A 15,248-nucleotide genomic window follows, 5' to 3' on the forward strand; every position below is an offset into this window, starting at 1 on the left:
ACCTTATGGTTTTTCTTATACACAAAAGGCAAAAATATGAAGGTGTTTTATATTGTATATGTGTGTATAATATGAATGGGTGTGTCTTACGAAGGCCAGCCCTCGAAGGTAGACACCGTGAACAGAGCCATCATGGCCATGAGCACGTTGTCAAAGTTGAACTCGCTGTTGTGCCACACTCTCTTATGGACGAACGGCTGGTTCACGTCCCCGTCCTTATAAAGGATGTAGGTGCCCCTGGGAGGTTAGAGGTCAAGAGGACACAGGGGTTAGAGGTCAGAGGTCCGGATATAGGAATCGTCCTATGATGTACCATATGTAAAGAACATGAATATTGTGGATGTTTTAAATATGTTAGTCTACGCGCAACACGCTCAAAGACGCTGCGGAACACCTTACTGTACAGTAAATGTAAGTATTTCAGATTCAAAGTGAAGGGTGTCCGTTTGCTGTGTGTAGATGGACAAAGGCATCAAAAAACAACTGACTTGCAATCGTCGGGGCCAGACTTGGCTTCGTCCGTGCAGCGGTAAAACTTCCCCTGCAAAGCAAAACACAACACTTTCCTCGAAACGGTACGGCTACAAAACGAACCCTCAACCCTCAGGTGTCAACGTCTAGGTTGGGGATTTACTGAAAGCTACGATGCCATTGACATCACAACCCGTGTTACGGTGCTGATCTTAGAGTCGGGTGTTACGGTGTTGACCTTGAAGAGCTGCACCCCTATGCAGGCGAACATGAACTGCAGCAGCGTGGTGACGATCATGATGTTACCGATGGTCCTGATGGCCACGAACACACACTGGACCACGTGCTGCAGGGGTCAAAAGTTCAAAGGTTAGTAGCTATCGAACAGTGCGAAGGCATTACGTTGACGAAAGGTCAATATACGTCAAATACGTATGAAGAAGGAGGCACAGCGACGACACAGTTCTAGAAAGTCGTTTAAAAAAAACCCTGTACAGGTTTTCAGCAACAAACTGTCCCAAGTCCACTGCACTTGTTCTACGAATACTACGGCAAGGAATATGGTACTGAAAGAGAAGGAGTAGGACGTATAACGTTTTAGGATGAGGCAGTACTGTACCTTGAGGCCCTTGGCTCGGTTGATGGCCCTCAGGGGCCTGAGCACTCGCAGGACTCTCAGAATCTTCACCACAGAGATGGCGGAGGACCTAAAGGACATCACAGGAACTCCCCGTCAGAAACCAACTCACCCTCTCTAAACGCAACCGTTCATTGCCATAATCAAACTTAACCGTGTCCATAAAAAATATTTAAAAACACAACGTGTTAGGACGTGAGAAGGAACGGAGGGCGAGGGACAATGGGCGAGGGACATGAGGATGAAGACAGAGAGAGAGAAAGAAGCAGGTTGAGGTTTCCAGGGTTAGAGTAGTGCAGAAGTTGTCATATGCTGAGGCAGTGAAGAAAGTATAGTAAGATGGGTCCTGGCCCCTTTACGCTAAGTCTGAATTTGTCCTGCGAGGTGACCTAAACTGGGACATGCTTAAACCACCTGACAGAGTCCTAAAACAATGGGACTCTCTAAATCTTTCTTAGATTATTATCAATCCCACATGACTCCAAACACTCCAAAAAGGCTACTCTCCTCAATGTTATCCTCACAAATAATCCTGATAGGTGTCAGTCTGGTGTTTTCTGTAATGACCTTAGTGATCACTGTTTTACAGCTTGTGTTGGTAATGGCTGCTCAGTGAAATGACCTGTCCTGATTTGTCATAGACGCTTGCTAAAAAACTTAAATGAGCGAGAGAGAAAGAGAGAGAGAGTGAGAGAGAGTGAGATGTGTGGGCCGAGGGTAGCAGCAGGTACTGACTGGATGCAGAAGGAGACCAGGGAGACCCCCACCACCAGCAGATCCAGCAGGTTGAAGGTGTTCCGACAGAACGCCCCTTTATGGAGAAACGCTCCGTATGTGGTCATCTGGGGGGAAGGGCACAGCGAGTTAGACAGGGTAACAGACGCTGAGAAAATGCACAGAAATACACACGCACATTCGCACACACACGGGGACACACACGAGCACACAAATACACACAAATACACAGTGGTACACCGCAAGACAGACAGAAACATCTACACAGGTATATATAGTGGTAGAAACACTCACTCCCCTCAAACCCGCATACAGTATTTCCACACTCTTGCAGAACACTCTATTTCAGGGTGGCGAGACTCAGTAAAACAGGAAGTTAGCAGCTATCGTGGCCACCCCGCGGCACCGTGGTACATGAATGTAGTAGTAAGTCATTCACTTCAAAATCGGCTAATAACAGGGTCACCCGCGGCAACAAAACGTGCAGTTTGTTGCCGCGCTGAGGATGAATATTATATCTACGACCGGAGAGAAATGACAGGGTTGAACAGCCTACCGGTTGGAAAACCCCATGCCCTTACTGACACATTCATGTAGGGCCGTTTCCCTTAAAGCACATTCCTTCATGTTCTTTAACAGCTCACAGTCTAAAGGGGTAATAGAGCAGCTCCACTTTTTAAAAAAACAACAACAAAAAAACGTCAGACTTCAGCAGGCAGAGAAGTAAACAACGCAGCGAAAGGAAGTCTTGTTCAAATCATAAAAGAAAAGGATTCATCGTCCTGAGTGCGTGTAAATGTAGAGACCAGCTGGCGCTAGCGGAAAGCACTGCTAACGCAGCAGGATCAAACTGAGCTGGGTCGTGTTCATTCGGCACCAAACGGGAAAAGAAATAACTGAAACGGGGAAGGACTATCTGAACTGGTCCAATAAGAAACTCTAGTTTCCCGCACTCCGTTGCAAAACATGTTGCTACGGTGAGCCGTAATGAATACGACCCGCAACAGGACTGAGCAGGGTTGGGCTGCCCTCTCAAGGGTTCTGAAGGAAACCCTACATTTCTAAGCACTCAGTACAATCTGGGGAAAGCCCATGCTCCACATGAACATGGTTGGTTTGCCCCCTCTTTTATGGCGCAGTATCTGAATAGAGGTCAGTCGGTATGAAACAGAAGCATGGAGTCGGCTTTGACTGGAGATGGCCTTAGATGTTTGTTTATAGACCCCCCCTCCCAACACCTCCCAACTGACATCCAGGTCAAAATATCAGTCAAAGCTACATCTCTTAAACGGCACATTGATATCTCTTTCATTTGCACAAAGTGTCGCATCATTTTTGGAGAGGTGCACAAAAATAGTGTCGTCGGGTCAAAATTCCAAAACCTTTTCAACTCATTGTTGACTTTTCCAAACATGACAAACATGATGACACCAATCTATGTTGGTTTGTGCCTTTGATTCCTTCATGGATTATTCGTTTCCTGATTAGCGGGAATTGAACAACTTGTGTGTTAGTTAGTGTGTGTAGTGCTCGTAAGTAATGATGAAGGTCGAGGGGCGCGTTCGTAAATTCACTCTGGCTATCTACTCCGATTTCGGAGCACTCTCGTCTGAGTGTGCCAGAGCACAGAATAACTGATTCATTAACGAACGCTCAACACCCGTTGAATATGGCCGGTGTCTGTAAACATTGTCAAAAAAGCTTAACGAAATTGTTGCCAGCAGCACAGTTACAGCCACCAAAGCTCTGGATAACATGAAAACAGCCTAACCAGCTCTGCTGGGTGGGGTGAGTAAAATGGTCAAGAGTGAGGTGTTCTCTTATTTATGTCTGGAAGTAGCTAGCAAGCTAACTAACTTTAGCCAGTTAGCTTGGGTACTTGTGCCGTTGTGAGTTCATAACGCTCAGATCAACCCTACTCATCGGGCCGGAGCGTCCAGCGTGCGCCTTCTAAACGCTCCGAGAGAGGAACGCTCTGAATTTACTGAAGGACAATCTGACAACGCTCTGAATCTTACGAATGCCCAGAGCGCACTCTTGGACTCCAGAGTGAATTTACACGGAACACACCCTAGATCTTTTGGTAGTTAAAAGAGGTGCCATGGAGTAAAAAGAGAAAGAATGGAAAAGGAAAAGTGAAACGAGGCAGGTAGTACCGCGGTGGCAGCAGGTGACACACAAGGAGAGAGTGCAGCAAGGCTCTCTGTCGTCACAAGCGAGAGTTACCTTCAACATGATCTCAAATGTAAACATGCTAGTGAAGACATAATCTGCATAGCCTAGGACCTGGAAGGCAACCAGACGTTGGGAGTGTTACCGTGGGGGGGTCAGTTAGTTGACAGCACAGAGAGGCGGACACAGGCCATTTACCTTCAACAGGATCTCAACAGTAAAGATAGCCGTGAAAGCATAGTCAAAGTAACCAAGTATCTGCAAAAAGCAACGGACATGTTTAACATGGGTTATACAGGTTACGCAAGTACGTTCATCAGAGACATTAGAAGAAAAACAAGTTAGCGTGGGAAACCCATGTGTGCAGGAAAGAGCATAGGAAGTGACTTAGTATGCATAAACCAAAACAATCCACCGTTTTCGTATACGTGAATAAAAATCTGTGTATATTACAATACATTTCAAAATGCAGTATATATTCATTATATCATTCCATCACGAGCACCAGCACAACGTCATCCACCGACAATCACAATGACATGTCATTGTGCAGCTTGAGGTTAAGTTATAATGGTGAATATACATAATGATTCCAAAGTCAAATGAACCTGCTGAGGATCATGGGAGAAACTTCAGGAAAAGTGTTATCATTACCGTTAACGTCACTCTTAACCAACTAAATCCTTAAATATGAATACAAAAAAAATGTAAAATAAGCAATAAATATCACAAATCAATACAGAATGTATCTTTACTATGTACTACTTACTATGTAGGGTAACAATTGAAAATCAGTTACTGTCTACTGTGTGTTCCCATAAATATGACCCAACATTATTCGAATGTAGACAAGAAGGTTTCTGTACTTACGATGTTGCGTGCGGAGAAGTTGCGTATGGGGTCCTCTGCAGCGAGGGAGACAGAGCTGAGCATGATGAAGACCAGGATGAGATTGGTGAAGATGTGGTGGTTGATGAGTCGATGACATCCCACCCGGATCCTGAGGAGAACGACAGAAAACGCACACACCTGCTTAAGAGAGCTCAGAAAAGTGTGCGTGCGTGCGTCCGTCTGTCTGTCTGTCTGTCTGTCTGTCTGTCTGTCTGTCTGTCTGTCTGTCTGTCGTGCGTCTGTCTGTCTGTCTGTCTGTCTGTCTGTCTGTCTGTCTGTCTGTCTGTCTGTCTGTCTGTCTGCGCGCGCGTGTGTGTGTGTGTGTGTGTGTGTGTGTGTGTGTGTGTGTGTGTGTGTGTGTGTGTGTGTGTGTGTGTGTGTGTGTGTGTGTGTGTGTGTGTGAGAGACCTACGGGTTGGTCTTGCTGAAGATGAAGAAAGCGCTGCCGTCAGGGATGGGGGTGATCTTCTCCTTCTTGACCAGCTCAGAGATGGCTGGGCGTGGCCCTGCTGGAACCTCTGGCTCCTCCTCCTCCTCTGCTGCACAGACAGACACACACACAGTGAGAGAGATAGACCACACACACAGACATGCACTTGTTTACGGGACACACACACACACACACAGGCCTGTACCTGCAGCATTCTCCTCTTCCTCCTCCACTGGTGCCTGTATCCCAAAAAACAGCAAACGTGATGAGAAGTTGTATACAATGATGCTGAATGAACGTGAACCACAATATGTCTTGGGGTGGAGTTCTACCTCTTCCTTTTTATCATCCTTTTTGTCTCCTGGAGCATTGAGAGACTCTGCGTCTGCCAGGTTGTCCACAGCGATAGCCAAGAAGACGTTCAGCAGGATGTCTGAGCAAAGTGTTCCGTCAAGGACAGAACCTGAACACATCTCCTGTACCGTAGTGTAGTCCATGGCTAGAGCAACACACTCATATGCGCTATTCAGAAAAGTCCAGAACTGTTCGTTGCAATAATGACTGAAGAACGGACCCCAGAGATCGATACTGACTACATCAACAAAAACAAAATGGGGTTGTGTTTGCGAGACTACATCTCTGTTCATAAGAACATAACAACTTGTCATTTGTCTCTATTCACCCTGGTAGACCTTACCCATAAAGGAGAATCTATTTAACTAGGGGAAATTAGTTTGCGGTCAAATCACATCAAATCAGATTGTGATTATCGGGGCTCAGAGAGACAGAGATGCTAGGATGAGTGTGGCAAGGAAAGGATACAGTTTCCGCAGATGAAGAGGATAATGAAGTAGAAGGAAACGATCATCCCCGAGGAAGAAGGGCCGCCGTACGCCATGATGCCATCATACATCACAGCGTTCCAGTCTTCACCCGTCAGGATCTGGCCACAACACACCCAAATGCACTCGATCATTTTGGATGCGACACACATGGAGGACCTACAATTCACATGCGATTCTATGGAAACACATACAGCATTCACTAGTAACAAGATGGCCTGTTTCTAGTTCCCAGACAACTTTGCAGTATTACACTACCGGTCAAAAGTTTTAGAACACCAACTCATTCAAGAGTTTCTTCATTTTTAACTATTTTCTACATTGTAGGATAATAGTGACGACATCACAACTAGGAAATAACACATATGGAATCATGTAGTAACCAGAAAAGTGTTAAACAAATCAAAATATTTGTTTATATTTGAGATTCTTCAAATAGCCACCCTTTGCCTTGATGACAGCTTTGCACAGTCCCAACAGGACAAGATCAATACCGATGTTCATTGATTACAGCTCAGCCTTCAACACTGTAGTGCTCTCATAGCTCATCACTAAGCTCAGGTCCCTGGGTCTGAACACCTCCCTGTGCAACTGGGACCTGGACTTCCTGACGGGCTGATCCCAAGTGGTGAAAGTAGACAACAACACCTCTGCCACGCTAATCCTCAACACACGTGCTCAGCCCCTTCTGTACTCCCTGTTCAACCATTACTGCGTGGCCACGCACGTCTCCAACGCAATCATCAAGTTTGCTGACAACACAACAGTGGTAAGCCTGACTACCAACAATGATGGGAAAGCCTACAGGGAGGAGGTGAAAGCCCTGGCAGAACGGTGCCATGGAAAATAACCTCTCCCTCAACATCAACAAAACGAAAGAGCTGATCGTGGACTACAGGGCACCGATTGGTCGAAAATAAATATACCTTTGAGCATGGTGAAGTTATAAATTAGGCTTTGGATGGTGTATCAATACACCCAGTCACTACAAAGATACAGGAGTCCTTCCTAACTCAGTTGCCGGAGAGGAAGGAAACTGCTCAGCGATTTCACCATGAGACAATGGTGACTTTAAAACAGTTACAGAGTTTAATGGCTGTGATAGGAGAGGAGAAAACTGAGGATGGATCAACAACATTGTAGTTACTCCAAAATACTAACCTAAATGGCAGTGAAAAGAAATAAGCCTGTACAGAATAAAAACATTCCAAAACATGCATCCTGTTAGCAAAAAGGCACTTTTTAATACAAAAAATGTGGTAAAGTAATTAACTTTTTGTCCTGAATACAAAGCTTTATGTTTGTGGCAAATCCAAAACACCACTCATCATATTTTCAAGCATGGTGCTGGTGCAATCATGTTATGGGTATGCTTGTGATTGGCAAGGACTAGAGAGTTTTTTAGGATAAAAAGAAAAGGAATAGAGCTATAAGCACAGGTAAAATCCTAGAGGAAAACCTGGTTCAGTCTGCTTTCCAACAGACACTGGGAGACAATTCACCTTTCAGCAGGACAATAACCTAAAACACAAGGCCAAATCTACAGTGGAGTTGCTTACCAAGACAATGTTGTATGTTTCTGAGTGGCTGAGTTACAGTTTTGACTTAAATCAGCTTGAAAATTGATGGCATGACTTGAAAATGGCTTTCTAGCAATGATCAACAATCAACTTGACAGAGTTCGAAGACTTTTAAAAAGAATAATTGTACAATCCAGGTGTGCAAAACTCTTAGAGGCTTACCCAAAAAGACACACAGCTGTATTTGCTTCTATAAAGTATTAACTAAGAGGTTGTGAATACTTACAGTATTTAAATTAGATATTTCTGTACTTAATTTTTCGAAATACATGTTTTCACTTTGTCATTATGGGGTATTGTGTGTACGTAGATGGGTGAGACAAAAACATCTATTTAATCCATTTTGAATTCAGGCTGTAACACAACAACATGTGTAATAAGACCAGGGGTGTGAAGACTTTCTGAAGGTGCTGTACACAGTGTCATTGACCACTGGTCACCTTAATAATGTTTGCTTACCGTTTCACCCACTTTATATGTATAAACAGTATTCTAGTCATGGCTCGTCCTATATAACTACTGCTGTACACACCTTTTCTATTCATATAGTGTCCATACTGTCGATACACACCATATTCTATTATATTCCGGTCTCAGACACTGCTCATTGCGATATTTCTTCATTTCTTTATTTTTTGTACAAATGTTTTTGATTACGTGTTTATTTTTTTTGTATTGCTAGGTATTACTGCATTGTTGGAGCTCGAACCACAAGAATTTCTTTGCACCTGCGATAACATCGGCAAATCTGTGTATGCGACCAATACACTTGGATTTGATTAGCACACCAGAACATTCTACTGTAGTTTATATAACACGCCATAGACAGACAATGGGGCATATTACTCTACTTACTTCCTGTAAAACACAGCATACAGGAAAAACAAACAAGAGTCCTACGGCTAGCCCAAACAAGAGTCCTACGGCTAGCCCAAACAATAGTCCTGAAGCTAGCCCAAACAATAGTCCTACGGCTAGCCCAAACAAGGGTCCTACGGCTAGCCCAAACAATAGTCAATAGTCCTACGTCTAGCCCAAACAATAGTCCTACGACTAGCCCAAACAATAGTCCTACGGCTAGCCCAAACAATAGTCCTATGACTAGCCCGAACAATAGTCCTACGGCTAGCCCAAACAATAGTCCTACGGCTAGCCCAAACAGGAGTCCTACGGCTAGCCCAAACAATAGTCAATAGTCCTACGTCTAGCCCAAACAATAGTCCTGAAGCTAGCCCAAACAATAGTCCTACAACTAGCCCAAACAATAGTCCTACGGCTAGCCCAAACGATAGTCCTATGACTAGCCCAAACAATAGTCCTACGGCTAGCCCAAACAATAGTCCTACGGCTAGCCCAAACAAGAGTCCTACGGCTAGCCCAAACAATAGTCAATAGTCCTACGTCTAGCCCAAACAATAGTCCGGCTACGGCTAGCCCAAACAATGGTCCGGCTACGGCTAGCCCAAACAATAGTCCTACGACTAGCCCAAACAATAGTCCTACATCTAGCCCAAACAATAGTCCGGCTACGGCTAGCCCAAACAACAATAGTCCTACGACTAGCCCAAACAATAGTCCTACATCTAGCCCAAACAATAGTCCTACGGCTAGCCCAAACAATAGTCCTACATCTAGCCCAAACAATAGTCCTACGGCTAGCCCAAACAATAGTCCTACATCTAGCCCAAACAATAGTCCTACATCTAGCCCAAACAATAGTCCTACGGCTAGCCCAAACAATGGTCCGGCTACGGCTAGCCCAGTGGACCAGTCAAGTGTAAATGCCTTTAAATGCCTTTGACGTTATTTGGCTCAAGCGTTAACCCACACGCTGTGGGAAAATGCATTGAAAACATTGGGAGCATTACTTTATTCACTGCAAACAGCGATCAGTGTTTCTGTAGCGGCCATGGTTACTCGTGGTTACGTTAGGAGGTAGCCCAGCCTGTGACTTCAAAAACCAGTGTCGGCCCTTGGCCCAAGAGGGAATTTCCTCTTGGTGTAATGGTCAAGATATTGGTTTCTCTCGTGGGAGACCCGAGTTCACTGGGCTAGCCCCCCACCCCCTGTCAGGGTGTCATCATCAGGAGGCTCTCCTGAAATACAACATTCGCTAAATATACATGTAGGTAACTCATGAGGTTCCGTATATATATATATGAGAGAGAGAGAGAGAGAGAGAGAGAGAGAGAGAGAGAGAGAGAGAGAGAGAGAGAGAGAGAGAGAGAGAGAGAGAGAGTCCTCTCTCTCTCTCTCTCTCACTTTACTGTTCACCCACCTGAAACACAGTGAGCAGTGCCTGGGGGAAGTTATCGAAGGTGCTCCTCTTGGTCTGCGTCTCGTCGAAGTTGAACTTGCCCCCGAACACCTGCATGCCCAGCAGGGAGAAGATGATGATGAAGAGGAAGAGCAGGAGCAGCAGGGAGGCGATGGACTTCATGGAGTTGAGCAGCGACGCCACCAAGTTACTGAGAGACTGCCAGTGACTGGACAACACAGAGACGGGGGGGGTAGACAAAATTACACACACATAAACAAACACTTTACACTTTCACACTTTACTATGGCCAAAGAGCATAAACAAACACACATATTCACACACAAACACGACATATCAAATCACATTTTTTTCACATGCGCCCGAATACAACAGGTGTAGACCTCACAGTGAAGTGCTTACTCACAAGCTCTTAACCAACAGTGCAGTTTTAAGAAGATAAAAAAGTGTAAAGTAAAAAAAACATTTTCTGAAAGTATTTAGGCTACTGACGTCACACACACACTCACCACATACGCTGCTGCTACTGCTCAGTCTACTATCTATCCTGCTGCCTAGTCAATCTACAGTGCCTTATTCCACATTTTGCTGTGTTAGAGCCCGAATTCAGAATGGATCTACACACAATAACTCATTCATGATGAATTTAAAAAACATGTTTTCAGACATTTTTGCACATGAATTGAACACGAAATACAGAACTATCTAATTTACATAAGTATTCACAGCCCTGAGTCAATACTTAGTAGAAGCACCTTTGGCAGCGATTACAGATGTGTCTTTCTGGGTCACTAAGAGCGTTCCACAGCTGGATTGTGCAACATTCACCCGTTGTTCTTTTCAGAATTCTTCAAGCTCTGTCCAATTGGGTTGTTGATCATTCCTAGACAGCCATTTTCAGGTCTTGCCATCGGTTTTCCCCGGTCTTTGTGGTTGAATCTGTGTTTGAAACTAACTGCTCAACTGAGGGACCTTACAGATAATTGTATGTGTGGGGTACAGAGATGAGGGTGTCATTGAAAAATCATTTTAAAGACTATTATTTCACAGAGTAAGCCCATGCAACTTATTATGTGACTGGTGAAGCAAATGTTTACTCCTGAACTTATTGAGGCTTGCCTTAACAAACTGGCGGAATACTTATTGATTCAATATATTTAATCTTTTCATGTTTTACGAACTGGTACAAATTTCGAAAAACATAATTAGACTTTGAAATTATGGGGTACTGTATGTAGCCAGTGACCAAAAATTGAAATTGAATCAATTTTATATTCAGAATGTAACACAATTTTTTGGAAGTCAAGAAATGTGAATAATTTCTGAAGGTACTCCCTGTACATAGCCATATTATTACCTGGTACTCCCTGTACATAGCCATGTTATTACCTGGTACTCCCTGTATATAGCCATGTTATTGCCCGGTACTCCCTGTAAATAGCCATGTTATTACCCGGTACTCCCTGTATATAGCCATGTTATTACCTGGTACTCCCTGTATATAGCCATGTTATTACCTGGTACTCCCTGGATAGAGCCATGTTATTACCTGGTACTCCGTGTACAGAGCCATGTTATTACCTGGTACTCCCTGGATATAGCCATGTTGTTACCTGGTACTCCCTGTATATAGCCATGCTATTACCCGGTACTCCCTGGATATAGCCATGTTATTACCTGGTACTCCATGTACATAGCCATGTTATTACCTGGTACTCCGTGTACAGAGCCATGTTATTACCTGGTACTCCCTGGATATAGCCATGTTGTTACCTGGTACTCCCTGTATATAGCCATGCTATTACCCGGTACTCCCTGGATATAGCCATGTTATTACCTGGTACTCCCTGGATATAGCCATGTTATTACCCGGTACTCCCTGTAAATAGCCATGTTATTACCGGTACTCCCTGGATATAGCCACGTTATTACAAGGTACTACCTGTATATAGCCATGTTATTACCCGGTACTCCCTGGATATAGCCATGTTATTACCCGGTACTACCTGTATATAGCCATGTTATTACCCGGTACTCCCTGTATATAGCCATGTTATTACCCGGTAATCCCTGCATATAGCCATGTTATTGCCCGGTACTCCCTGTATATAGCCATGTTATTACCCGGTACTCCCTGTATATAGCCATGTTATTACCCGGTACTCCCTGTATATAGCCATGTTATTACCTGGTACTCCATGTATATAGCCATGTTATTGCCCGGTACTCCCTGTATATAGCCATGTTATTACCTGGTACTTCATGTATATAGCCATGTTATTACCTGGTACTCCATGTATATAGATAGCCATGTTATTACCCGGTACTCCCTGTACCAGACAATATTGCACCATGTTCTATTTACTCTTTATTGTTATTAGTAATTCACTGACTGAACCACTATTACAGGGGCTGAGTCACTGGCTTACCGGTGCTCTTCCATGCCGTCCCTAGGAGGGGTGCATCACTTGAGTGGGTTGAGTCACTGACGTGATCTTCCTGTCCGGGTTGGTGTCCCCTCTTGGGTTGTGCCTTGGCGGAGGTCTTTGTGGGCTATACTCGGGCCTTGTCTCAGGATGGTAAGTTGGTGGTTGAAGATATCCCTCTAGTGGTGTGGGGGCTGTGCATTGGCAAAGTGGGTGGGGTTATATCCTGCCTGTTTGGCCCTGTCTGCGGGTATCGTCGGACGGGGCCACAGTGTTTCCTGACCCCTCTTGTCTCACCCTCCAGTATTTATGCTGCAGTAGTTTGTGTCAGGGGCTAGGGTCAGTCTGTTATATCTGGAGTATTTCTCCTGTCTTATCCGGTGTCTTGTGTGAATTTAAGTATGCTCTTTCTAATTCTGTCTCTCTTTCTCTTTTTCTTTCTCTCTTTCTTTCTTTCTTTCTTTCTTTCTTTCTTTCTTTCTTTCTTTCTTTCTTTCTTTCTTTCTTTCTCTTTCTCTCTCTCTCTCTCTCTCTCTCTCTCTCTCTCGGAGGACCTGAGCCCTAGGACCATGCCTCAGGACTACCTGGCCTGATAACTCCTTGCTGGCCCCAGTACACCTGGCTGTTCTGCTGCTTCAGTTTCAACTGTTCTGACTGCGGCTATGGAACCCTGACCTGTTCACCGGATGTGCTACTTGTCCCAGACCTGCTGTTTTCAACTCTCTAGAGACAGGAGGAGCGGTAGAGATACTCTGAATGATCGGCTATGAAAAGCCAACTGACATTTACTCCTGAGGTGCTGACCTGTTGCACCCTCGACAACCACTGTGATTACTATTACTTGATCCTGCTGGTCATCTATGAACATTTGAACATCTTGGCCATGTTCTGTTATAATCTCCACCCGGCACAGCCAGAAGAGGACTGGCCACCCCTCATAGCCTGGTTCCTCTCTAGGTTTCTTCCTAGGTTCCGGCCTTTCTAGGGAGTTGTGTCTAGCCATCGTGCTTCTACACCTGCATTGCTTGCTGTTTGGGGTTTTAGGCTGGGTTTCTGTACAGCACTTTGTGACATCAGCTGATGTAAGAAGGGCTTTATAAATACATTTGATTGATTGATATTTATTCCTTGTGTCACTATTTCTATGTTTATTTTCTCTTTCTCTTTATTCTGCATTGTTGGAAAAGGACTCGTAAGTAAGCATTTCACTGTTAGTCTACACCTGTTGTTTACGAAGTATGTGATGAAAGCATTGATCCGGGGTGAAGTTTCCCCTCGGTATAGATCTATGATCAGCTTCCCCTCCTCCAATCCTTACCTTAACCATTAGTGGGTGAGCAAAGCTGACCCAAGATCAGCGCCTTGGGACAACTTCACCCTACTCCACATGACAGTGGTCTCACCGTGTGACCTTGAAGATCCTGAGCAAGCGGACACAGCGGAACACGGAGATGCCCAGAGGAGACATGATGGCCAGCTCCACCAGGATGGTCTCGGTGATGCCTCCACACACCACGAAGCAGTCAAATCGGTTGAACAGGGACACAAAGTAGGCCTGCAGGCCCAGACTGTACATCTTGGTCATCATCTCACACGTAAACATGCCCAGCAGAACCTTGTTTGCCACGTCTGGAAACACGCAGGGCAGAGGGAGGTGTCAGTCAATATAACACATGAACAGTATTACAAATATCAGAGATACTATAGTTAGGGACGGGAGTTTTTCCTTACCACCTGACCTGACAGTGGTAGCCAGTGTGCAGTGTAGTGTACTAACCCTGTACTTGTGTAACCCAGTCAGGCTGGTTGTAGTGTACTAACCCTGTACGTGTGTAACCCAGTCAGGCTGGTTGTAGTGTACTAACCCTGTACGTGTGTAACCCAGTCAGGCTGGTTGTAGTGTACTAACCCTGTACGTGTGTAACCCAGTCAGGCTGGTTGTAGTGTACTAACCCTGTACGTGTATAGCCCAGTCAGGCTGGTTGTAGTGTACTAACCTTGTACATGTGTAACCCAGTCAGGCTGGTTGTAGTGTACTAACCTTGTACATGTGTAATCCAGTCAGGCTGGTTGTAGTGTACTAACCCTGTACGTGTATAGCCCTGTCAGGCTGGTTGTAGTGTACTAACCCTGTACGTGTGTAACCCAGTCAGGCTGGTTGTAGTGTACTAACCCTGTACGTGTGTAACCCAGTCAGGCTGGTTGTAGTGTACTAACCCTGTACGTGTGTAACCCAGTCAGGCTGGTTGTAGTGTACTAACCCTGTACGTGTGTAACCCAGTCAGGCTGCTTGTAGTGTATTAACCCTGTATGTGTGTAGCCCAGTCAGGCTGGTTGTAGTGTACTAACCCTGTACTTGTATGAGCTAGTCAGGCTGGTTGTAGTGTACTAACCCTGTACATGTGTGAGCCAGTCAGACTGCTTATAGTGTACTAACCATGTACGTGTGTAACCCAGTCAGGCTGGTTGTAGTGTACTAACTTTGTACGTGTAACCCAGTCAGGCTGGTTGTAGTGTACTAACCCTGTACATGTGTAACCCAGTCAGGCTGGTTGTAGTGTACTAACCCTGTACGTGTGTAACCCATTCAGGCTGGTTGTAGTGTACTAACCCTGTACTTGTGTGAGCCAGTCAGGCTGGTTGTAGTGTACTAACCCTGTACTTGTGTGAGCCAGTCAGGCTGGTTGTAGTGTACTAACCCTGTACTTGTGTGAGCCAGTCAGGCTGATTGTAGTGTACTAACCCTGTACTTGTGTGAGCCAGTCAGGCTGGTTGTAGTGTACTAA

At 44.9% G+C, this 15,248-nt stretch overlaps 1 protein-coding gene across 11 annotated transcripts in view; it reads right to left on the bottom strand.

The window, feature by feature from the left end:
• The window catches only part of LOC118372828 (voltage-dependent L-type calcium channel subunit alpha-1D), a 126,184-nt gene that overhangs the window by 41,893 nt on the left and 69,043 nt on the right, over positions 1 to 15,248 (bottom strand). For 9 of the 11 annotated variants that reach the window (XR_008144638.1, XM_052527210.1, XM_052527209.1 and 6 more), the window contains 13 exons: positions 13,866 to 14,091; positions 10,037 to 10,244; positions 6,159 to 6,279; positions 5,669 to 5,769; positions 5,542 to 5,575; positions 5,319 to 5,445; positions 4,886 to 5,015; positions 4,070 to 4,129; positions 1,844 to 1,950; positions 1,091 to 1,178; positions 710 to 817; positions 489 to 541; positions 91 to 237 (listed from right to left, as the gene is read on the bottom strand). Coding sequence is in view for 10 of the 11 variants with exons in the window: in XM_052527210.1 (XP_052383170.1) it covers positions 91 to 237; positions 489 to 541; positions 710 to 817; positions 1,091 to 1,178; positions 1,844 to 1,950; positions 4,070 to 4,129; positions 4,886 to 5,015; positions 5,319 to 5,445; positions 5,542 to 5,575; positions 5,669 to 5,769; positions 6,159 to 6,279; positions 10,037 to 10,244; positions 13,866 to 14,091 (1,510 nt within the window). In the remaining variant the exon portion in view is untranslated. Of the gene's footprint in view, positions 1 to 90; positions 238 to 488; positions 542 to 709; positions 818 to 1,090; positions 1,179 to 1,843; positions 1,951 to 4,069; positions 4,130 to 4,213; positions 4,274 to 4,885; positions 5,016 to 5,318; positions 5,446 to 5,541; positions 5,576 to 5,668; positions 5,770 to 6,158; positions 6,280 to 10,036; positions 10,245 to 13,865; positions 14,092 to 15,248 lie in introns of all 11 variants that reach the window. The other 2 variants (XM_052527213.1, XM_052527208.1) reach the window with 2 other exon arrangements.

This window comes from Oncorhynchus keta, chromosome 10 (genome assembly GCF_023373465.1).
Source record: "Oncorhynchus keta strain PuntledgeMale-10-30-2019 chromosome 10, Oket_V2, whole genome shotgun sequence".
Lineage (NCBI taxonomy): Eukaryota > Metazoa > Chordata > Actinopteri > Salmoniformes > Salmonidae > Oncorhynchus > Oncorhynchus keta.